Source organism: Sabethes cyaneus, chromosome 2 (assembly GCF_943734655.1).
Source record: "Sabethes cyaneus chromosome 2, idSabCyanKW18_F2, whole genome shotgun sequence".
NCBI classification, from domain to species: domain Eukaryota; kingdom Metazoa; phylum Arthropoda; class Insecta; order Diptera; family Culicidae; genus Sabethes; species Sabethes cyaneus.
Window position 1 is genome coordinate 143,813,807 of NC_071354.1, and position 23,783 is coordinate 143,837,589.

General features: G+C 40.0%; 1 protein-coding gene across 5 annotated transcripts in view; it reads left to right on the forward strand.

Annotated features, from left to right (window-relative positions):
- LOC128737958 (transient receptor potential cation channel trpm) overlaps positions 1 to 23,783 on the forward strand; it is a 211,285-nt gene that overhangs the window by 146,273 nt on the left and 41,229 nt on the right. For 4 of the 5 annotated variants that reach the window (XM_053832742.1, XM_053832746.1, XM_053832744.1 and 1 more), the window contains 7 exons: positions 9,263 to 9,422; positions 9,623 to 9,759; positions 19,136 to 19,292; positions 19,395 to 19,542; positions 19,606 to 20,640; positions 20,711 to 20,863; positions 22,896 to 22,952. In XM_053832742.1, coding sequence (XP_053688717.1) covers positions 9,263 to 9,422; positions 9,623 to 9,759; positions 19,136 to 19,292; positions 19,395 to 19,542; positions 19,606 to 20,640; positions 20,711 to 20,863; positions 22,896 to 22,952 — 1,847 coding nt within the window. The remainder of the gene's footprint in view (positions 1 to 9,262; positions 9,423 to 9,622; positions 9,760 to 19,135; positions 19,293 to 19,394; positions 19,543 to 19,605; positions 20,641 to 20,710; positions 20,864 to 22,895; positions 22,953 to 23,783) is intronic. The other variant, XM_053832747.1, reaches the window with a different exon arrangement.

A 23,783-nucleotide genomic window follows, 5' to 3' on the forward strand; every position in this document is an offset into this window, starting at 1 on the left:
TGAAAAAACCACCGTTTCAAAAAATATCATTTTGAGATGTTTTTATTCTCGACTTTGAATTTGAATCAAATGCTTCACTTATTATTAACAATTTCTAATAACGATCGGGCTATCATCACATGGTTAAACTGTTACATGACAAAGAGAATGGACCTTTAACTGATTCAAAGCAACATTTTTAGAATAGTTTGGAAGTTTTCAGCATTGTCTAGTACAATAGTACTGAAATTTACAATATAATTATGACTTCAGATTGATATTAAAAATTGCGTCGAGAGAGATTTAACGGCGGGTTACATTTACGGCGATTAAATAATTCCTTTGTGGTGAAGAGAGTTCGTCGGCCAGAGTATAAATACATTATCAAACAAATTAATTGAAATATACAGATTTGTAGGAATCGGAATTAAATTCCCGGAAAATTGAAAAGTTGTAGATGGCTAAGGAAAAGAAGAACTAGAAAGCTAATGAAAGCAAAACAACTGTAAGGGGAACTAAAAGAAAATAAATGTAGGCTAATTATTGAAGCAATTGTAAAATTAATTATTGAAATATGATAAAATAGTAGCTTCGATCTAAGAATACGTCGTATCAATAGTGCACGATTGGTTCACTTTTTAAATTTTATTATTCGATAAACGCCTCAGCCTTGTGGTGCGATATGTATAATTAACAAGATTAAACGATGCTGAAAGAAACCGTTATCCTATTTGTGCCGCTACCGCAAACGGTGGTTACAGAATGCCTGTGGTTGAATAAGAGATAAGCAAATCCCAACTGGAAGCGAATGTGATGAATATGGCTGCAACCGTGCAGCGCTGTATCATTTCCTGATGGAAACTGCATTCATACGTCTGGTCGACGATGATAATGAGGATAACGATGATGGTGATTAACGGTTTTAGTGTCAATACTTAAATATTTTATCATGATTTATTATGCAATTAGTTTGTGTTACATGTAAGGGATTACTGTTTTTGTGTGTTTCAAGATTATCAAAGTGAAATTAGTCTTTAGATCTATTCTCCAAATATTCTTTGTAAACAAGAAGAATATTTGAAAAATGCGTTCAAATGTGAATTTTACTTTCGGAGAAAGCTTTAACAGACCACGGGTCAAATTTTATTTAGAATGGGGAAATTTCCAGCATGGTTTTTTTTCCAAATCGTTCAGTCTCTATGAATCTCGTAGATTATGTCTCGTTCTGCGAGTGCAACATGAATAGAGGGTTGCAAATTGATGCAGTGTATACGGACCTGACAGCAGCGTTTGGTGGATCACGGTATCCTTCTTGGAGACTGCTCTGCAAGTGGCTGCAATCGTACCTTACACAACGTAGGCTGCGTGTGAAGATCGGTACCGAATTTTTCGACTCATTCTGTAACATCTCAAACGTACCACAGGAGAGCAATCTTGGACCACTGCTCTTTTTTCTGTTTATAAATGAGCTATCAGCTCTTCTGACACCTAGCTGTAGGCCATTTTATGCCGAGGAAGTAAAAATCTTTAAGGCAGTCAAATTGATTCCCATTGCATTGAATTGCAATGCCTAGTGGACGGCGGGTACGGGTGCGGGTTTCGAGCAAATTTTCCGCTACCCGACCATCTCTAGATCACACCCACGGAGCACAGTGTTCCAAAAAAGCTAAAAGTGGAACTTTTTTCCTAGTGTCTCTTGTTTTCATTTTATCATTTATGGTCTTCAGCACTTTTGTTCGTATGAATATCCCGCTTAATCTAAAACTGTCAAAAGTTAGTCATCGCTTACTATAATGAAAATAAAAAAATAACTATTTTGTTTTAGGAAATATAGACATAGTTTCTTTTGCAAAGTGTTGAATATTGTAAAAACAAGCAACTTTGCTGAAGAAATAAAATTTCTATCTTTATCGCGTGCTGAACTATAGGGCATATTCTTCAAAACTTTTTTAAAAATTGGTTTTGCATACTAAAGTTTTCTTAGTTGCATTTTACAAGAATACAATACTTACTTTACTTTAGTGGCAACGGTCCGTTAACGATCCTGCGCCGAACGAATTATGGTCCTCCAGTACCGTGACCGTACCTAATTCTGCGCAGCTCCTAATTCTGCGCATTTTTCTTTATATAAATATTTTTTAGCATTGTGCATAACTATGATCATTGCGTTATTTTTTTACAAATGTCTATTGAATATTACGCCATTATTCACAAACGGGCCATAATATTTGAGAGCGAAATAATTTAACGTGAAACATAAAGTATTTTTTATGGCAGAAAACATTGTCGTTAGCACCAACGCTAAGATTATCCTTCTAGAAAATTAACAAATTTGTGATCGAAATTCTTTGCAATGATCAAATTAGCCAGCATAATTAGAAAGAATAATTAGTTTTAGTCATGTTTTAGACAAAAAGAGTGATTGCATGCATTGCTTTCCTTAGAAAAATGCGATGCAATAATGCGCAGATTTAGGCACAGATTTTATATTCATGTGCCAAATTCTGCGCAGTAATGTATCCTACAAAGACATTACGAAAGAATACGCAACCGCACCCAAATGGCTGAGGTATAGAGGCATGAAAATTCAAGTAGAATCTTTAACTTGCATTGATTGGAATCCTGTGTCTCGGGGTCCGAACCTACGAGCGCCAGTTCATGAAACCATGTCTTCTATTTTTTTTAATGTCCAACCTCATGGGGCTGTCAGAGAGTGGGGAAGTGGTTTCTATATGAAAACACAATTTTTAGTATTAATCTAAAGTGTAATGTTAAGTATGCAGAAAACCTGAATCAATTGGCCCTTAACATTATCGAGAATAAAATATTTAAAATAAGGCAATCAAAATGATAACAATATTCCTTTGCTACCCGGACAGCACAAGAAGGCTGGATCATGGATTTATTTATGGTAATAGCTAATGTCGGATTTTTTGGTGTGATTTCAGCGTATAAAGACATAAACAGTATGGCAGGAGTATTTATTTTCGCTTTTTGGGTGCGCAGAATTAGGAGCAAACATGCGCAGAATTAGGAACATGGACAAGAAAGTGCGCAGAATTAGGCACCGTGGATAAGTTTACAAAACGAAAAATATACTCAATTGTTAGTCGACTTATAATTCCTATATTTTTTACCAGATATTATAGATCGTAGCACTACACGTTGCTGCTATCTACGTTTTTAATTTAAATCTAGAATACTTAGAATAGCGGAAAAATCATAAAAATGGCTTAACTGCGCAGAATATGGTACGTTCACGGTACCGTCGGTCCTGGGCTGCCGTTTTCCAGTCCCCACGAACACCAGCTGAACGTGCATCGTCTTCGACAGCACACACCCACCGGGTGCGGGGTCTGCCTCGGAGTCTATGGCCTCTTCCTGGTTCTCTGCCGAAAATAGTTTTGGCTACTCTTTCGTCGGGCATTCTGGCCACGTTTTCAGCCCACCGCAGCCTGCCACATTGTACTCCCTTCACTATATCAGCATATTTGTATACTTGGTACAGGTCGTGATTCATGCGTCTGCGCCACCCTCCATTTTCCATTTTGCCACCAAGTATAGATCGCAGAATTTTACGCTCAAAAACCCCAAGCACTCGCCGATCAGCTTCCTTTAGCGTCCATGATTCGTGTCCGTAAAGGGCCACCGGGAGGATTAGTGTTCTGTAGAGCATATTTTTTTGCATTTTCGAGACGCTTATACCTTCAGAAATGCCAAGCTAAAAGGATTTTTTGATATCTGATCTCGTTGAAAACTTACGGCAAATATTGTGGAGTCGCCTCAAGGGAAGTCCATTGCTGTACGAAACTTTGAATGCATTTTCCCCGAGACCATGTTTCTTTAGCTGGCGGTACGTCTATCTCAGAATCTAGTGAATCGATTTGGCTGAAATTTTTTTTCAGCATGTAAAAATGAGTTATCTAAATTGTTACGTAGCCGTTTTTTGATATCTCAATTTTTCAATTTTTTATGAGCTCTTGATTGGCGATTTTTAATGAAAAAACACCTTTCTTTTGGAAAAATGGCCGCCATTTCGGCAATTTCGTCAAACCGCTACGTAACAATTTAGGTATTGACCTAAAGCTTCAAAATCATCCTTGAAATCCGTTCTACGATACTCCGTTGGTTCCCGGCACGTACCGCCAGCAAGGAATTATTTTCTAGAGAGCATTCACGCGTCCACCTACCACCAACATAATAATCACTATTCTGATATTCAAAAAATGCAAAAGATATCTTCAAATATACCTTAACCAATAACCAAAATATCCCAACACTTAACTATAATTCTAGTACCTGAAAAAAATTTACGAAAATCTATTATTTTTCGGTCTTCCAGAGTAGGGTCCCCCCTTAAAGGGCCTGAAGGCCTCTTCCACTGCTCTACGGTTGATTCCGATGATATCGACGTCATCCGCAAAACCAACAAGCATGTGAGATTTCGTGATGATAGTTCCATTCCTTTCCACGTTTGCTCTTCGTATTGCACCTTCCAAGGCAATGTTAAATAGCAGGTTAGAGTGTGCATCCCCTTGCTTCAGTCCATCCAACGTCACGAAAGCAGCTGAGGTCTCACCCGCTATTCTTACGCATGATTTGGACCCGTCCAGCGTCGCACGAATCAGCGTAACTAGTTTCGTCGGAAAACCATGTTCTAGCATTATCTGCCACAGCTCATTTCGTTTAACTGAATCGTACGCCGCTTTAAAGCCCACAAACAGATGATGTGTCTGCAAGTTGTACTCCCGGAACTTGTCTAGCAACTGGCGCAGGGCAAACATCTGATCCGTCGTGGAGCGACCCTCACGAAAACCTGCTTGGTACTCGCCGACGAGGGACTCCGCTAACGGTCTCAGTCTGCAGAACAGGATACGGGAAAGCACCTTGTAGGCAGAATTGAGAAATGTAATTCCTCGATATTTTTTACACTCCAATCGATGTCCCTTTTGGAAAATTGGGCAAATGAGGCCATCCAACCACTCCTCCGGCATTTGTTCTTCCTCCCAGATCCTGACAATGATCCGGTGGATTGCTTCGTACAGCCGCTCGCTCCCCGCTTTTAGAAGTTCAGCCATACCGTCCTTCCCAGCAGCCTTACCGTTTTTCAGCTCACTGATTGCCTTCTTGACCTCCTCCTGTGTTGGTAGTTCCACAGCTTGACCATCGCTTACAATTTCTATCCTGTCCCTGCTGATCTCCGCATTTACCTCTCCATTCAATAGTTTCTGAAAGTGCTCCTTCCACCTGGCTGCTACCGCCGTTTTGTCGGTAAGCAGGTTGCCAGCACTATCATTGCACATCACAGGCATGGCAAAATTCCTGCATCTCACCGTTTTATAGAAACTCCGTGTGTCGTTGCTGGCGTTTCGCTCCTTTGCGCCAGCGAGCACGTGCTCCTCGTACTCGCGTTTCTTTAGAAAAGGAGGCACCATGGGTGTTCCTCCACAGCCCATTTAAATCTTCTTCTTCTACCTGCTGTTCTGCGATTCGCTGGTCAAACTTCCTGGCGTACTCCACTGCTACGCCGTCTGCCGTTAACCGCTGGATGTTGAAACGCAGCGTCCTCTCAGTGCGAGCTTTCGCCGTGTTCGACAGCCTTGCGCGAATCTTACTCACTACGAGATAGTGGTCAGAGTCGATATTTGGTCCACGAAAAGACCGTACATCGATAACGTCCGAAAAGTGTCGACCGTCAATCAAGACATGATCGATCTGAGTGCTAGAGTCTCCATTTGGATGCCGCCATGTGTGTTTCCGAATATTCAAACGTGGAAAGTAGGTGCTACAGATGGCCATCCCTCTGGCCGCGGCAAAATTTATGAGCTTCAGACCGTTATCATTGGTCGACAGGCTATGTCTTCCAATAACTGGACGGAAGAATTCCTCCCTCCCGATCTGCGCATTTTCATCTCCGATGATGATTTTCACGTCGTGTTTTGGGCACTCTCCATAGGTCCTCTCAAGCTTGTCGTAAAACTCGTCCTTAGCATCATCGGATTTATCATTTGTCGGTGCGTATAAGTTGATTAGGCTGTAGTTGAAGAATTTGCCCTTAATCCTCAACACGCATATACGGTCATCTCCTCTATAACTTTGCCGAAGAAATCATTTGTCTATCTACGAACACAAAAAAAATGACGTGTATGGAGCCTTTAGAGAACGCGAAACACAAGTATACAAGTTTATAGTACTCGACTTAACTTTTAAGATGAAGCATTGAGTTCATAAATCCGCTTGCCCCATTTTACCCCATGGGCTCGTGAAGCTATAGAAATTTAAAGCTTGAATATGCGATAACTCAGCAAGTAAAGGTCCAAAAGATTTGCGGTCTTCTGCAAAAACGTGTATTTTGAGAGCTTCGATAATTGTCTAGAACATTGTATGTTTGTAAAATGCAACTAACAAAGGCTAAGTATGAAAAACCAATTTTTAAATAAGTTTTAAAGGATATGCGCTATAGTTGTTCAGCACTCGATAAAGATAGAAGTTTTATTTCTTCAGCAAAGTTGCTTGTTTTTACAATATTTACAACTTTGCCGAAGAAACTATGTTTATATTTCCTAACACAAAAAAGTTATTTTTTAAATTTTATTTTCATTACAGTAAACAATGACGAACTTTTGAAAGTTTTAGATTAAGGGGGATATTCATACGAACAAAAGTGCTGAAGACCATAAATGATAAAATAAAAGCACTATGCGTAGTTGGGGCCTTCGACGGGAGACCAAACTCCTCCATTCTAGAGGGTGACCGGACGAAAGCCATAAATATAGCAGCCATACCGACGATTGCCATACGTACGAATGCCATAATGGATGGGAGCCATAAAGGCGAATCTTTCGGTGTGTAACGAGTCAAGTCAAATCCGTCTTCCACGGCTGGATATTAGACAGTTATTGATGAGCCTTCTGCCAAGGAGTTAAGTGTTTTAGTTACTCCTTGGAAGAAGGCAGTGGCTTATCCAGTATTCGCGAGTATTTCTCGGGAATTTGTGGGTTATCTAATTGTGGCCACTAGGTGATGGTCAGAGTCAACATCCACACCTCGTAAGGAGCCTACGCTGGTGATGCTAGAGATGAATTGGCCATCTGTGAGAACGTGGTCAATTTGAATCGTTGTTCGCTGGTCAGGCAATCTCCAGATGGTTTTGTAGATATCTTTGCATTACTGACTTGGGCGTTCATACAGTTGCCTGCCGCTGCGCATAGAACGCTTCCTTCTCATCTCCGGGTCTACCTTCGTGTGGGCAGTGACCGATTGATGCTGCTGTAATGGTAGAAAAGGCCCTTCATCCTCAATAGGAATATCCTTTGGACCGTTTTCCAATCTATCGCGTGATCTTGCATTCTGCTCAATACTACAAAGTCCATTCATTCCCAGTTCGTTGGTAGTGCCATTGCTGTGATAAAACTGGGTCTTTCCGCTGCGGATCTTCCTTCTTTCTTCTACAATAGGTATCCTGCAGAGCTTTGATGATGAGCTGACGGGGTTCAAGCTGTTCGAGCAGCACCCGGTCGCCACTCACGAAATTCAGTGGTCTGCAGCTCCAATTATTGAGTTTTTATTCGTCATCTTTGTTTCGTTGCTTAGGTCGGTGCCGGGTATTCCGGTCTGTGTTTGCTTGATTGTTTGAAGTAATTATTGTTTGAGTAAATGGCTTTACTAAGGCCACGCTAGTCTCACGATGGGGTCGCCATTATAGCTTTTGTACCGAAACACCACGTTTCATCACTAAAGCTGTCGAGAACCGCCCCTAGTATAAAGTGCAGGCATTCACTAGGTTGAGGAATGTGCTGCTGTCAAGAGCCGTTCCTGGCATAGGGACCGATGCTCATGGCTAGCAAGGTTACTCGTTGTGCAGTGCTGACGCTCAACATTCACATTAGTGTCTCCTTCCCTGTCCGTATACGACCTTAGTTTTCTCCAGGGTTAGTAGCCTAGAGACAGGGCATACGGTTGCAGGTTGAGATAGGAGTTCCTGGATAAGAATCCGGTGACTGCTGCAGGATCTGTTTTGTTCCCTGCGGGTACGCGAGATACCGACGCACGGGACGCACTACCAACCGTTTACCAACCATTAAAAGGTTATATAGATTACCTTTTACCAGTCCGCTATGGTTCAAGGATTACGTAATACCCTGCAGCAGGGCCAGTGCTAGCTTTGTAATCCAATGCCAATCAATCCTAAAATCTTAGAAATATTCTTGAGATAGTTGAATTACGGATGTTCAGCATTTTTCCTAAAGCATGACGGAATAGCTCCGAATTTTCTATATCTGTTTACAAATTTTTTTTACTCGTCTTTACTTGACTCGCTTCCATCTTACGTCCGAACAAAATGCACGCAAAACTACGCAATTCGCAGGATGTAAACCACACACTGAGAAACACAGAGAAGCTGACTGTGCCACTATTGGTTAACTTCAACTCAGTAGAAAAAAAGTACGTGTTGCATTAATTTCGTATTCGTTTTTTAGGCCAGTTTCGCACCCTAAGACCAACTGCAAGGCAATCAACACAATAAAAACATGTTCATCAATTTTTTTTTATACATGTAACAGAACAGAATACATAAACTGATTTCACACCCTTTGGCCATTGATGGGTCAATCATTCTTGGTACGGTAAATAAAAACAAAGCTTTAATCAAACAAAATTACCTTGTGCATGCAAGCAGTGTTTGCTTTTATACATTGTGTAATCGGTTGCCTTCATCCTGAACAAAATGATGCTCGGGCGCTTATTATATTTACATGTTTACATGCGGTAATATAAGCGTTCATGAAGATTGATGGAAATTTTCGGGAAAATGTTGCAATATTTATACCAAACGTGGAGAGAAAGTCATAAATTTAAAATATTCATTATTTAATAAATCTCATCCAAAGTTTCGGTATCAGATTAAAAATTCCATAAAATGGGTATATCCCCGAGACCCCGAGGATCAGCTTCTCTTCGGGGTTCGGGATAATATATTCCCAGCAAACGCGAAAAACAGACAGAGGTTAACCTATTAAATCAACTCGTGCAGCCTTGCAGCAACTTTCTCTGTACACTATCTCAAATTAAAAAGTTTTGCAACCTGTTTCTGCAGAACTTGCTGCAGTTGTTGGGGTCATTCCAGGACGGTGAGGCGTTTTGTTTGAATGAAGATTGCAAAACGGAACGGTAGCAAACGGACGCTCCCGCCCGCAACCATTCCGGCCTTTCTTGCTGCCTGTATAGTATAAACTGTATTAATGGAAATACGTTTTTTCACCCAATCCAATTAACGCCACAGGTGTCACAAAGCAGGTCGGCGATGCACTGCTGCTGGAAGGCCAACAGCGGTCCGGACGCGTCGTTAGCATCGGGATCGCTCCATGGGGAATCGTGGAGCGAAATCACGAACTGCTGGGTCACAACCGGGACGTTCCCTGTCACAGTATCAGTTCACCTCGGTAAGTTTGAAGAGCGTTATCCTCTCGTTAGAGATTAGCGTATTCATCACTGTTGGTATGACCGTAGAATTTTAGTGTGGTTTTCGATAAGGTTGAACGAAAACTTTTTAATTGCGAGAACAGATATTTTGTTTAATTACTCTTGTTTAGTCGTTGAAGCATGAAGCTTTGGTTACAGCTGCACTCTATTTCTATTTCAGCTCTAAATTGGCTGTGTTAAACAATCGTCACGCGTACTTCCTTCTGGTCGACAACGGCTCCCAGGCCCGGTACGGAGCGGAACTGATCCTGCGGCGGAAGCTTGAAAAATTCATATCCAATCAAAAGTTGCAACCTTGTGAGTATTTTTATGTACCTTTTAACGTTTCACAAGCAAATTCTACCGAAGAGAGGTTGTTCTTTACGGTTATGGCTGCAGGATGGAATTCTCTTACATTTCTATCTTTGCTGGGTTGCAAGCATATTTAGAAAACAATAGGATGGGGAAAAGTTGTATTTGTCGGTGAATGATTGTTCAGCGAAAAAACGCAGTTTATTATTGAACGTTTCTCTGAAGGAACCGGCGTCAACGAAAAGGATTTGGTTTCGGCTCTTTGGTAGTAATGTCGATTGTTTTCGTATTTGTTTTGCGAATAAGAATGTGTTGGCTTATGTTAAGTGTAATATATTTCTTTTTTAACATTTATGCATTCTTTAACAGTCAATATAAGATCAATTTTTTTCATTTTTGAAAACGCTTTTATGCTTGACAAATGATTCCTCTTCGATTGTATGGTGCAATTGAATTAATAATTCCATGCAAATGAACTTCTCCAGCATGCGGCAATAAGCTTTAATTAAATGGACTTAAACATTTGAATAAAGATTTACCGCCAACAACAAAAGTTTTTCTCATCACATGATTTATCCACTGTCCATAATTCAACGCTCGAGTAATCGAGGAAAATGGAATAAATCAATCGTCTAATTAGCATCCGGCCGTGCTTTATAGTCCCGCCGCCGACTTTTTCGCGCTGTTTGATACAGGCCGCGTCTGGCAAATTTTCCCATCCTTTCAAAGGCCACGGTAGCCTGTAGACCGTAGTAATTTTCATTTCATTATCTCCATTTAGCCGACAAAGTAACAGTGCAAACACCCTTCAATCAATGTTTCGTTCGATGCGAATCAAGGTAGCAGCTATATCGGCAGGACTGTTTACCCATCGGATCCATCAGACTTTGACTTTGCTAGATAAACTGGCCGGTGTTTGTAGCGGGAAACTGACATTTGCAGTGCCAGACGTTGTGAAGCAGTGATGAAATGTTTGATACACTTTGAGTGCTCTGATGTTTAGCTATTATCCGTGATCCTCTCGATAAGACTGTATTGATTGAAAGTTGAAGCTTTGCTACCGTTGAATGGGATTTGAACAGAGACTTGCCAAATCTGTAATTTAATATTTAATAAATGCGAAATGTTTCGAATTCCGCAAAAAAAAACACAGTGTGAAAAGAAGTTTTTTAAACTAACAAACATTCTGTGTTTATAACTATACAGTTTATGTTACACTTTTACAGGTTTCGTATTTCATATGAAATAAAATGAATACACAAATGTTTGCTTTTGCGTTCATCGGATCAATTCGATCTGGTTTGTAGTAATTATCCGTTCACCTTTTATTTCAGTAACTTTCTTTCATACCCGGAATCGCAAAATATTAATGAATGAAATCAATCAGAAAATAATTCCCCATTTCGTTAATATTCATTTCTGTTTTTGTCATTTTCTCTTTTTCTTTTGTATTTCTAAATTTGACGATTCGGTTTTCAAAGATAAGGCGCTTTCGACTTTAATGAATTTTCATTATAAAGGTAAATAAAAAAAATCCCGAAAGGTTGTTGATGATTGCGAGAAAGTTTAGTTTCCGGATGTGTTAGGTTGATGTTTGATGTGAAGAATAGATAGGACTCCCGACTGAATCTAGTGCCGAATTTGTCAAAAAATTTAAGGTCCATACAAATCACGCTGTAAATACAATCGTTCAATTATGTCACATTCGTCAGAACGTCAGTACTAGTTTTGATTCGCGGGTTTATTTTGCAGTTTATTGTGTTTGGGCTTCAAAAGCGGTAACGGCATACGGTCTGATACTAATGATTAAAGCAAAGTTTTAAGACAGAGTGTTTGTGTGTGCGTCTGTGTATGTATGAGTCAGTACGTAGGCAATAGTACGTGTTGTCATTCTATCAGTATCTAATTGCACGACCTGTACAACTTTCTATAAAAGCTTCCAAGTTTGCAGTCATTTGCCAAAAAAACATTGTAGTGGAGTGACATTTATTGTTGTTCTACCGACAGTAATTTCAATAGTTGAAAACGGTCTCTCTGAATAGTAGACAAAACCCTCATTAGGATTCATCATCATTAATCTTTATCATCATCAGTCAACTAACCAATCAAACTTAATCTGTTCTCTAGCTTTTAACAGGGATAACTTCATTATTTGGTTAAGGGAAGCAGTTTTTCTGCTTAAAGCTTAAACCTACCCAATTTGTTTTCAACGTTTTCAGTCCTTTGATGAACCACCGACGACAGGATATCTCGTTCGGTTGATAAAGAAACTTTACCCGGCAGTAATCGTCTATCGTAATTGAAGGGGTGCTGAAAGTCGACGAAAACTTCTTCGGGCTCTCGTAGCAATCAATTAACTTGCCTTATTTTCTGTACGCGTTACCAAGCCAACAATGCCTGGGACTGTTGCTGTTATCGATTCATGTTGATTCTTTACGCGCTGCTCCAGGAAAAACTCTCTCACGAGTCGAGTCGAGTCGAGTCGTGTGGGGTCAGGAGAACGTCGGGGTGGATTAATTAGTGGCAACAGATTGGCTTGATCGAATACCCGCCAGCCTATACCAGCTAGGAAAAATTACAATAATTAGATCAGTACCGGCATGCCCTAGAAGCACAAATCGTTATTTTTTGTCGAATCTGCATTTTGGTGTGCAACAGAGCTTCTAGCGAAGCGTCTAACCACAGTACTGATTAAAAAATGCACATCAATAGGTTTTATGTTTCGTTGTCCGGAGCAACTTTCACTTTTCATTTTTATTCAAAACAGATTTTAAAATTTAAAGTCCTATGTTAAACGTTAAACTATTAGACTTATTTATACTGTTGAAACTATGGGAAACAAAGCGCCTCCATCAGTTACTACACATAATTCTAGCAATTGTTAGAATGATACTCACTGGCATGGGATTTATCTGGAACAGTAACCTTGTAGTAGTTCTTTTTCGGGTGGCAAAACTTCCCCCAATTAGCCTACCGGGAACAATCTGATGTTTGAAAAATATGGCTGCGATGAGGACCAGGTGGCTGTCATGGTCAAGAATCTAACCATGTAGATATCCCCCTGTGAGATTATCGGACTTGAAAGATAGTTTTGGATTTAGCAAAGCCTCGACAACGGACGTACATTTTTCCCGTTGATTACACATGGATAAGAAAGGTGGACTATGTTTCGTCATTTTTATGTTATGAATCCCACGTTGGTTTCAAGAAGGAACAAGAGCTACTCGTATCCGGCATCATACATTCGCCTGTAGCATCCCTACTGACATGGTACCAAGATGTGTTTAGAAACTCACATGCAGATTATTGTTCCTGAAGATTTGGTAGGTGAGTTGCTCTTCGATACGCTCATTGCTCGTTTCTTCTACGCTTCATTACTATGGATTGTAGTCTTAGGGGAAAGTAGTCTCACTTTTGACAACAGGAACAGTGATAAATCGTTATCTCACTCTTCTCGCCTATTAGGGAACAGTGAGACAAAAAGACACTTTCAGATTTGTGGTTGTAACTAATTTAGCTTGTAACCAAAACGATTGAAACTTTTTTCAGGCAACTAGAAAGATATACCTGAAGGCTTTGCAAGCCGCCACTACGAACAAAAACACTAAAGCAGTGAACAAAGACCAAGCAAATTCGCACTGAAACAATCGGTATAGACCCATGCGACGAAAAACTTCCAACACTTCTCAACTTCCAAGGGAGCACTCGAGTGCTTTCTCCCAGCTAGCATTTTTATATGTATATAAGAGTAAAAGATATGCAGTACAGTAAAAGTACAGATATGCATGATAATAAGTCGTATTTGATGCGCAAAATTGGCATATCCGTACTATTTTGAAGGCGATATACGTAATGAGGAATAATTATACGCATTTCATTTATATAAGTATGTATAATATACATATAATATAATATAATATAATATAATATACATTGTATATACGATAAAGTCCGATTACGCGCGACTCATTCCATACTGCTATACAATTCTGTACTGAAAATCGTATGTGTGTCAGTTATTATCGTTATATACGACTGAAAATCAGCTTAGGCACACTTTATTGAGCATTAGTTACGATTCCGAATTTGTTAAGAGATATTTAAAATAATTTTCATGCATTGATGAACGATTTGGTGCTAACTGGGCGACGTATTGAAAAGCCGCAAGTTTGATGTCGTAGCGCTGCAGAAGGTGTGCTCAACGGTACGTACGTTCAGAGATGGACATACCATCTACCAGAACTGCGGCAACACACACGGGGAAGACGAGCCAGCCCCAACGATAGGCGAAGTTAAGGAGGCCATCATACAACTGAAGAACAACAAATCAGCTGGGAAAGATGGCCGCGGAGCGGAGCTTATTTAAAGGGGACCGGAATAGCAGGCCATTTGTGTGCAACGGCTAGTTGTCAGAAATTAGGATACGGAACAGTTATCGGAGGAGTGGAAAGATGGGGCTATCTGCCGACCTATTAACAGGACGACACGTTGGAACTATCGTGCGATAACCGTTCCCAATGCCGCGTACAGAGATTTGTTGGAGCTTATCAAGCCCAATTTGTCGAAGGTCGGTCAACAACGAATCAAATATTCACGATGCGGCAGATCCTCAAAAAGGACCGTGAATACAACGTTCCCACGCACCATTTGTTCGCCATTTGACTTTAAAACCTCATATGATATCATCGACCGGAAAGAGCTATGGAAAATCATGGACGAGAACACTTTGGGCTTCATAAGCAATTGCGGTCGAGCAGACTAGGCCCCCGTACAAAGTGTACCCTGTGCATGAGGCCCATTAGACCGGTTCTTCTTTACGGGGATGAAACATGGACAATACTCGAGGAGGATCTGCAAGTGCTCGGGGTTTTCGAAAGACAAGTGCTAAAAACGTCCTTCGGCGACGGTGTACATGAGAGCGGAATGGGAAGGCCGAGGATGAACCATGAACTCGCACAGTTCTATGGTGAACTCAGTATTCAAAAGGTGGCTGAAGCTGGACGGATACGATGGGTAGGGCATGTTGCAAGAATGCCGGACAACTACCCTGGAAAGATGGTGTTTGCCTCAAATCCGGTAGGAACAAGACGACCAGGAACGCAGCGAGCAAGATGGTTAGACCAGGTGGAGCGAGATCTGGCGCAGTGTACTCGGTGTCCGAGGAATTGGAAAACGGTAGTCCACAACCAATTTAATTGGAGAAACCTTGTTCAACAGGCTTTATCTTAGGACGGCAAGCCACTTAAGTTAGTAAGTAATTTCTGATAACTCTATCGTACGCTGCCTTGAAGTCTATTAAGAAGATTTCTCGGAATTTTCTCGAAGAAGGGCCTCTTGCAAAACACATTTCTATTCATCAAACTAGATTTCTGTAAAGGTTTCAGTCTGTGAAACAAGATGTGGAAGAGAACTTTGATGCCGATTGGATGATTGCTGCATTTGAGCCATATATCGAGTATATGAAGCATTTAGTCCCAATTGATCCAACTGATTGCAATGTAACCATTTACCTTTGAAAGTTCAACAATCTTCCATCTCCACAAGAATTCCATTCCAATGACGGTGAAGTTCTGCAGCTCTAGTGACTAGAGAAGTGACGAATACTTCTCGCGCAGTGGTGTTGATAGTGAATGTGCTCCAATGGTACGCTATCTAATCTCTTCATCGGTCCAATGATTAACTTTCAACATCGATGCGTGGCGTAGGCTAGTGTAATGTCGCTATAATTACAGTAAGAGAGTCGATCGCTCCTTTTCAAGATCGGGAGTCATCGTTATCGTTTGCGGGCAGCTACACGTTAACTTCCATTTCGCCTTCTTTTGTTATATCACTGCATCGAAATGCTCATCGAAAAACTGCTTCCACCTATCCACAATCTCGCGGTCGTTGGTGATCATATTCCGTTTCTCGTTATTACACATGTTTGGTTTTGGTGTGTAGCTCACATGAGATTGGTTATGGTTTATCTTTTCGAAGAACTTATGCGTATCAGTAACCCGAAATAGATGTTCTAATTCTACTCAGATGACCTCTTTCTGGCGCTTTTTACTCCTCAGGAGTTAGGTTAATATTTTTTGAAACGGTAGTTCTTCTACAATTGACGAAGGGGCGGCAGAAGAAAGTAATGAAAAAATTTTTTAGAGTAAAGATGAAAGAGCGGAAAGGTGAGAGAGGAGGGAGGAGGAGGAGGGTATTGGTAGCTACGTTTAACAACTAGTCATTGTGACTCCAACCTTTTGTCCAATGCTGGAAGGTACATGGGTCGAACCAAGCTATAATCTGAGATTAGTAAAGCGACAATAAAATTCGCCAACAAAGGTGCTCTGCCTTTTTTTAAACACAACGCATTAGTCTTGAACAAATTCGTAAGCAGTTTTTCATTAGCTCACAGCTTCCCGATTTTCCATAGCTCGACGGATTTGTCAACCTTATCAGTTGCTTTGCCGGTCTTCAATTTTTCGACTGCTTTTCTCATCTCGTCCGCTTTATCCATGATCTTTAAGCTTTCCCTTGTTTTTTCCAATTTTTCTTCTCATGAGCGAGTGTGAGAAGTACAACTTCCAACGCTTACTCCACTGACGTGTACGACAAGCAGGCACTGCGCTGGAGCTGTGTGCATACATTCTGTTAATTACACACTCATGAGCGCACAGCCTCGTAGCATCATTCAGCGCAGCGTGCTTACGAAGCCAACAGCTGCTTGAGCTGCTAACAACCCGCGAGAGTGAGCGGCACACTAGGATTACTTCTTCTTTTCTTCTTCATTTTACGCTCTCGTTTACACACACGGGTAAGAGTATGAGCCTCACGAGCGATAGGTATCAACTACTCGGGTTGCAAAGACGAGTGAGAGCGGCGACCGTGGCTGATAGCAAAAACTCGTCATAGTGCAAGAAAAATAAGAAAGGTAGTTCTCCATCTACTGATGCTACACATTTCAAGATATTGGTATGGTTGGGTTGTCGAACTAAAAAGCAGAAGGCCACATTGCATCGGAATGCACTAATACTTACTTTCCACAAAAAACGTCCAAATAGACTTGTTTATAGAATGCTGATACTTTTTTATAAAAATTCACTTTGCAGCAGCCATCGCAATGTTCTACTATATCCAAATATCTTGTGGTATTTGTACCTTCTACATGTAATTAACTGTGCAGCAATTGTTAGCATTGTACTTTGTTCTGGGATTTTGTAGAAATCTACTGAGCTCTTTGAAATGTTGAATAGATCGGATATTCATTGTCATTCAATAGGCCTTTTTAATAAAAGAGTTTGCTTTTCTTCTCCCATAAATTTACATGGGAGAAGCAGAGCAAACTGTTTTATTCATGCGGTCTTATACTCACTTTTATACTTTTATACTTATACTTTTATTCATGCGGTCTTATACTTACTCAAATATACAGGGTGTTCAATAAGTTCGAATACACTTTAAAAATGTGTTTAAAAATGAAAATACAACATATTCTTTTCTGAGTGAATTTTTATTGAAGCACTGTTTATTGAGAACCTTCACGACATATTTGGTGGAAGCACCTCCCAGCAAACATTTTCATACGTATATCAAAGTAACAAATATGATATATGTAACGATATGTATCTAAAAAAAATCGCATTCGATGCACGAAACCAGCATATGCATACTATTTTGGAGGCGATATACGTACTTCAAATTATATGAAAACATTTCACATTCATAAGTATTTGTATACGATGAAATCCGACTCAACATGATTAGTTCCATAATGCTATACAATTCTGTGACGACAATCGTATGTGAATCAGTTACTATCATTTTGTACGAATAAATGTAAACTAGGGTGCGCTTTATTAAGCTTTATGTACGATTTCGAGTTTGTTTAGCGATATTTAAGATGATGTCCACACATTATTATATGATTTGTGGTTTGCTGCGGCGCTATGGAGCCTGACGTGGGGATGCTGGGCAACGTCGGCGCTCACAGCCGATCATTTTGGATATTGTGCGGCTGTTGCAAGATGAAGTTTCTCGTCAGAAACTCCTGACTCCTGACCACCGTGCCGCGAAAGTATCAGTTTTGCTCTGTCCAGCCTCTTCTGCGTTGTAGCCTCCGTTCCTCCGTGAACGATGCATTTCTTGTACAGCTTGCATCTCAGGTCCTTCGCCATGGTGGTGTGGGCAGTTCCGATCGACACATTCAGTTCAACAGCGGTTTTCCAGATCGGGTGGTTCATTTTTCGACGGACCCGCTCCCTCACCACCTTGATGGTTGCTGGCGTCATCGCCGAACGCGGCCGCCCGCATCTAGCACGGTCCTTGACCCGTCTCCCGGTACTGACGGATGGTGTTATAGATGAAATTTCGCTTCACCCCGTGGGATTTCAACTGCCGAAATATGTCGCCGGGTTGTTCACCTCTCGCAAACAACTTTACTACGACGTTGCGCTACTCCTTCATCGCGCGCGGAAAACAAATAACAAATGACATCAAGTTGACACCTTACGCGTCGGTTAGCCTATATATAAGGCTAAAGCTGACACCAATACCAATACACTGAATGCACATGATGCGCACTTACACTACGATGAAAAGTTCTATTCGAACTTATTGAACACCCTGTAGATTCCAAGATCCACAAATATTATTATGAATTGCAACATTTCAACCACAATCTATCTTGGAAATATTGGTATATCCCTATATAAAAAAGATTTGAAAACGTGAGACATATGTGTAGTAGTTCATTCAAACTTTTGAAGAAGAAATTTTGGGGCGACCTTGTATATTATTAAACTTGGTAATGTTAACCTTATCAAGCATAAAAATATACAAGTCCATTCCATTCTAATAGTATAAAGATTATTTTTGTTTGCTGAAATCCTCCATTTAGATAACATATTCCAACTTATATTTAGTTGAATATTCGGGTTTTGTTGTAAATTTTTTGTTAATTTACGATGAAATATCCTAAGCCGCGTGAACCTATTCATGGTTGAAGCAATTTGTGCTTTGAACTAATCCAGTATTTAGTGGGCGTTTTACGATGTCCGTTAAGAAAAAATATCAACTAAACATTTTGATTGGATCGTTTGTTTATAAAAACTGCTGAAATTTTAGAATTTGGTACTATCAATCTGCGCTTGGTTTTCCTTTCTGTTGATAAAGATTCTATCGCATCTAGAAGCTACATTCTATTCTAATTCTACACACTTCCTGTATTCACTGTTGTAAAGCATATTTGAATGTATCCTAGAATCATTGAAAAATCCTTCTCTACCAAACACCTACGACCCTTCCCGTATGTCCACTAGTTATAGTTAGTACTGCAATCCGAACCAGCTAGTAAGATTATTTGTTTTTGCTTTTTTCCTTCTGCAATCGTTTTTTTTCTTCCCTTTAGTCACTCACTCGAGCACACCCGTAGTCTGCCTGGTGATTGAGGGTGGCACCAACACGATCCGAGCAGTGCTAGAATACGTCACCGACAACCCGCCGGTGCCGGTAGTGGTATGCGACGGGTCGGGCCGGGCGGCCGATCTGATTGCATTTGTACATAAGTAATTATCCAATAGATTCGTTGATTTATTGGCCATGATAGTCGGTTGCAAAACAGGTTATCAACTATAGTAAATTGCTTTTCGTATCCATTCTACCTCTAGGTATGCCTCCGACTCAGGTGAACAGGTTGTATTAGAATCGATGCATGAATATCTACTAGGAACGATACAGAAAACGTTCGAAGTGAGCCCAGAACAGGCCGAGCAACTCTACCAAGAGTTGATCTTGTGTACGAAAAATAAAAATTTGGTAGGTTGTAGTTGCAATAACAATGAAAGTAACGTTGCTGATTTTCAAAACCTAATTACACAGATAACGGTTTTCCGGATACAGGACCGACCGGAAGGCACGGTTCAGGAATTGGATCAAACAATACTTACAGCACTTTTTAAATCACAGCACTTGAGTCCTCCAGAGCAGTTAAGTTTGGCGTTAACGTGGAACCGGGTAGATATTGCTCGTACGGAAATATTTGTTTACGGTCAGGAATGGCCACATGGTGCTCTGGATGAAGCGATGATGCAAGCGTTGGAACACGATCGGATAGACTTTGTGAAATTGCTGCTTGAGAATGGTGTTTCAATGAGAAAGTTCCTAACGATTCCCCGATTGGAGGAATTGTACAATACCAAACATGGGCCTGCAAATACACTGGGATATATTCTAAGGGACGTTCGGCCTCACATTCCAAAGGGTTATGTTTACACCTTGCATGATATCGGTTTAGTGATAAACAAATTGATGGGCGGAGCCTATCGGTCGTATTACACCCGACGAAAGTTTCGACCAATTTACGCTAAGGTTATGAATAGCTATGTCAACACGCATCGGAAGCCATCGACATTTGCTCGCTCGGCAGGAGTCAATTCGATGAGTCTGGTGACGGGACTACTGCCGGTTACATCGGATATGGCCTTATTTGAGTTTCCGTTCAATGAACTGTTGATTTGGGCTGTGCTTACGAAACGCCAGCAGATGGCGCTGTTGATGTGGACACATGGGGAGGAAGCCTTGGCAAAATCCCTTGTAGCTTGTAAACTATACAAAGCAATGGCACACGAAGCGGCGGATGATGATTTGGATACGGAAATTTACGAGGAATTGCGCAGCTATGCCAAAGAATTTGAATCCAAAGGATTGAAGTTGCTCGATTTTTGCTATCGACAGGATGCGGAGAGAGCTCAACGGTTGCTTACGTGTGAACTTCAGTCGTGGTCTAGTCAAAGTTGTCTGTCGTTGGCGGTCGCGGCAAATCATCGGGCGATACTTGCTCATCCTTGTAGCCAAATAATTCTTGCCGATCTGTGGATGGGTGGATTGAGGACAAGGAAAAATACTAATCTTAAGGTATGCAAAGAAGGCGAGATGTTAAATTTTATGTTATTGACGAATGTGTTGTTTTATTGTTATCCTCCAGGTTATCTTAGGCCTCTTGGTGCCTCCCTTTGTTAAGAAGCTGGATTTCAAATCGAAAGAAGAGCTTCAACAGATGCCTCAAACCGAGGAGGAGCACCTAGAGAATCAATGTCTAGATTACGATGACAACGGAAAGCACAATCCGGACGCAGAGGTAAGAATCAACTACTTTTCACTTCGTCTACTCTGGTCTATGATGCCCATAAACTTCTAACATGTTTCCTTTTTCTACTGTTTGAAAACTTATGACTTATCGGAACGACGTTTTTCTTACAACATATATCTAATACTTAACGAATTTTGAAATCTTGATGTATTACCCTATTTGCATTCTACTCGTATTAATCAATAAACTAACCATCTGCGGTCAAACAAACGGTACGAAATGAACCGCATTAAACAAAAAATCAAACAAGAAACCGCATGAGACACAATCTGAAAATGCGAAGTCTGTCGCCGATCACAGCCTGACACCATCCGCGCAGGTATTGGATGGAATTCCAGTTTCTATTTTCATTGCTCGGTTTTCCCCTTCAAAACCCACTCGGTAGTGTTGAAATCGTTTCCATTGCACCCTGTCTGTTTCACTTCCAATACGTACCTCTCTAATTTAAGTTCATTTGAAGAACGATACCATTATGATTTTCTTCATTTACTGTTTACGTAGCTGTTTTTTATGTTTTGGGTTTGATTTGAAGTTTTTCTGAACACCCCATAGACTTTCACAAATGCAGGTACCTTCAATAGCTAATCGAAAGCTCAAGTACCGCATCACCACTACAGTAACATAATCTCACTACAACAGCTCACAACGTAAATTCCAAACGCGAACGAAATCTTATTTTTAAAATAAGGCAATGTTGTTAAATTGCACTAATTTAGCATGGCTTTAGGTTTGAAATTTGTGCATTATTTTCACCGATGCCTGCCTTTTATTGTTACCGAAGTAGAAGCTTTTGTTGAAATAATTTCCTACCTGTTTGTCTCACAAGAGCTCATTGATTTTAGTAGTTCAATTAATTTGGTGTGTTCAAGTATTTGCCATAGGCTTTGACGCAAATATTTTGTGCCATTCTGTTTATATTGTTTTGTTTTCCTCTTAGTTTTATGGTCCAGAATTTATCGATGAGTTTATTACTTCGATATTTTTATCTTTATTGTATTTTTCTCTATTTTTTTTTAAATTACACGAAAAAATCGAGACAGAGACAAAAACAAAACAGATATTCTTTTTCACATCGAATAAGCTAACAGTTTGGATTGTTTTATTGATAAATTCCAAATTGTAAACTAAGTAAAGTAGTACTGAATTGAAAACTATACTTTTAAACATTATTGTAACTATGATTACAATATTGTGATCAACCTCTAAGATTAGCGAGGGTTATTTAAATTGCAACTGTAGTGCAATCGAATGCAATCCTTGCTGCTATTTCAAATTGAAGACGGAAAAGTTAAACACTACATTTTTGTTCAAAGATATGAAATTTTAACATGTTCATAAAAAATCGAAACCAAAACTCCGTATCCTTAGTTAGGGCTTAAAAAAAATTTAGTAATAAAATGTTTAGGAAATTCTAAGCTTACTAGCGTCGACTCATTTGTGAAGATAACGTGTCTTTCATCGCATTTCATTTGTCTTGTACATATGCAGGAGGCAGACCTGTCAAGTCATGGGATACTCTTTTAATGCAATTGAATATTTATACTCCTGCTGCTTTCAATTATTTTAACACTCTGCATAATAGTCATCTTTCTACAGCTGTTCAACCTCTACTGCACGGAATGCCTTCCTCCCTGTACCTTGATTATGCCACCGTCAAACTTTAAACAGCGCCATGCATCGGTGTATTAATCCATTTCGGGTAGAGCCTGAGTTATGGTTGTCTGTTCTGCGTAAACTGTACTGTTTCCCAGTGTCACAATAGATCTTAGCTTTCCCTCATTACCTGTTCTAACTATAGTTACTACGGCAATTATAATCCAACGTCATTGTATTCTCTATACAGTTATATGCTAACCAATTTTCTCTTTTTCTCTTTTTTCTTCTGTTGAAAATATTCCAAAACACACAACATGCCTCGGGTTTTGTCATACAAATTATCCCAACTTGGGCGTGTATATAAAACCTTGCATCTTTTTGTAAAAAAAACATAAACCATAAAAATACGTCCAACTTGCTTCAGGCGCTTTTGTCCGACACGTACTCTATGAAAGATACCAAAGTGCAGGAGAACGGAAAAGTAAGTTTTGTACATTAACTTGTAACCCGCTACCATTCACGCTACCACTAAACCTACACTACTGTACACTGTTTCTGTCACACTAACTTCACCATCTTTGCTTTCTGCGTGAATCTATCTATACTTAACACCTTAACACATCCCTTGCATCAATCCAGGAAAGACCGCTTCTCTAACTTTCCACTCAACACGTTACTCAACACTTCCTGGTAAATCATTTAACTTTCACTGAACCGCAACAAAAAAAAACTTTGCAGTCCTTGTGGGGAAAGATACACCATCAATTCAATCGTTTCGCTTGCTATTAGCTAAGGTGCTTCTAGCTGCATCAACCTGTAATCGAGTTTAGTTGTTCCTATCAAACGGCGTACGCTTTACGCTGATTCCAGATTTAGATTGACCTGTTCAGTCCTGGTCCACCTTAGCAATTAAGAAGTTTCAATTCAAATACCCTTTTTTATTTGGATTTCCGATGTTGATATTAAGAAATATTCAGTGCATCATTCATGTTGTTGTTCGCATCTTGTTGGCGTGTTTTGACGATTTTCAATATTATAACCTATTGAAAAAAATAAATCGTTTATCCAAAATCAAATCAATCTATTAGTACCGCTAGAAATTAGAGCACAACGGTAATGGGAATGAATGAAATTTAATTTAAAAATATCTATAGGCACTTAAAAAAGGAAAAAAAAAGTAACGGGAGATAACGTTTACAATTTTGTATATATTTTTAACTAGCTGACCCGACAAACTTCGTATTGCCACAAATTAAATTGTGTTGTACATAAATCGCGAATCTCAAACAACTCCCCCCAAATGTCGAATTGG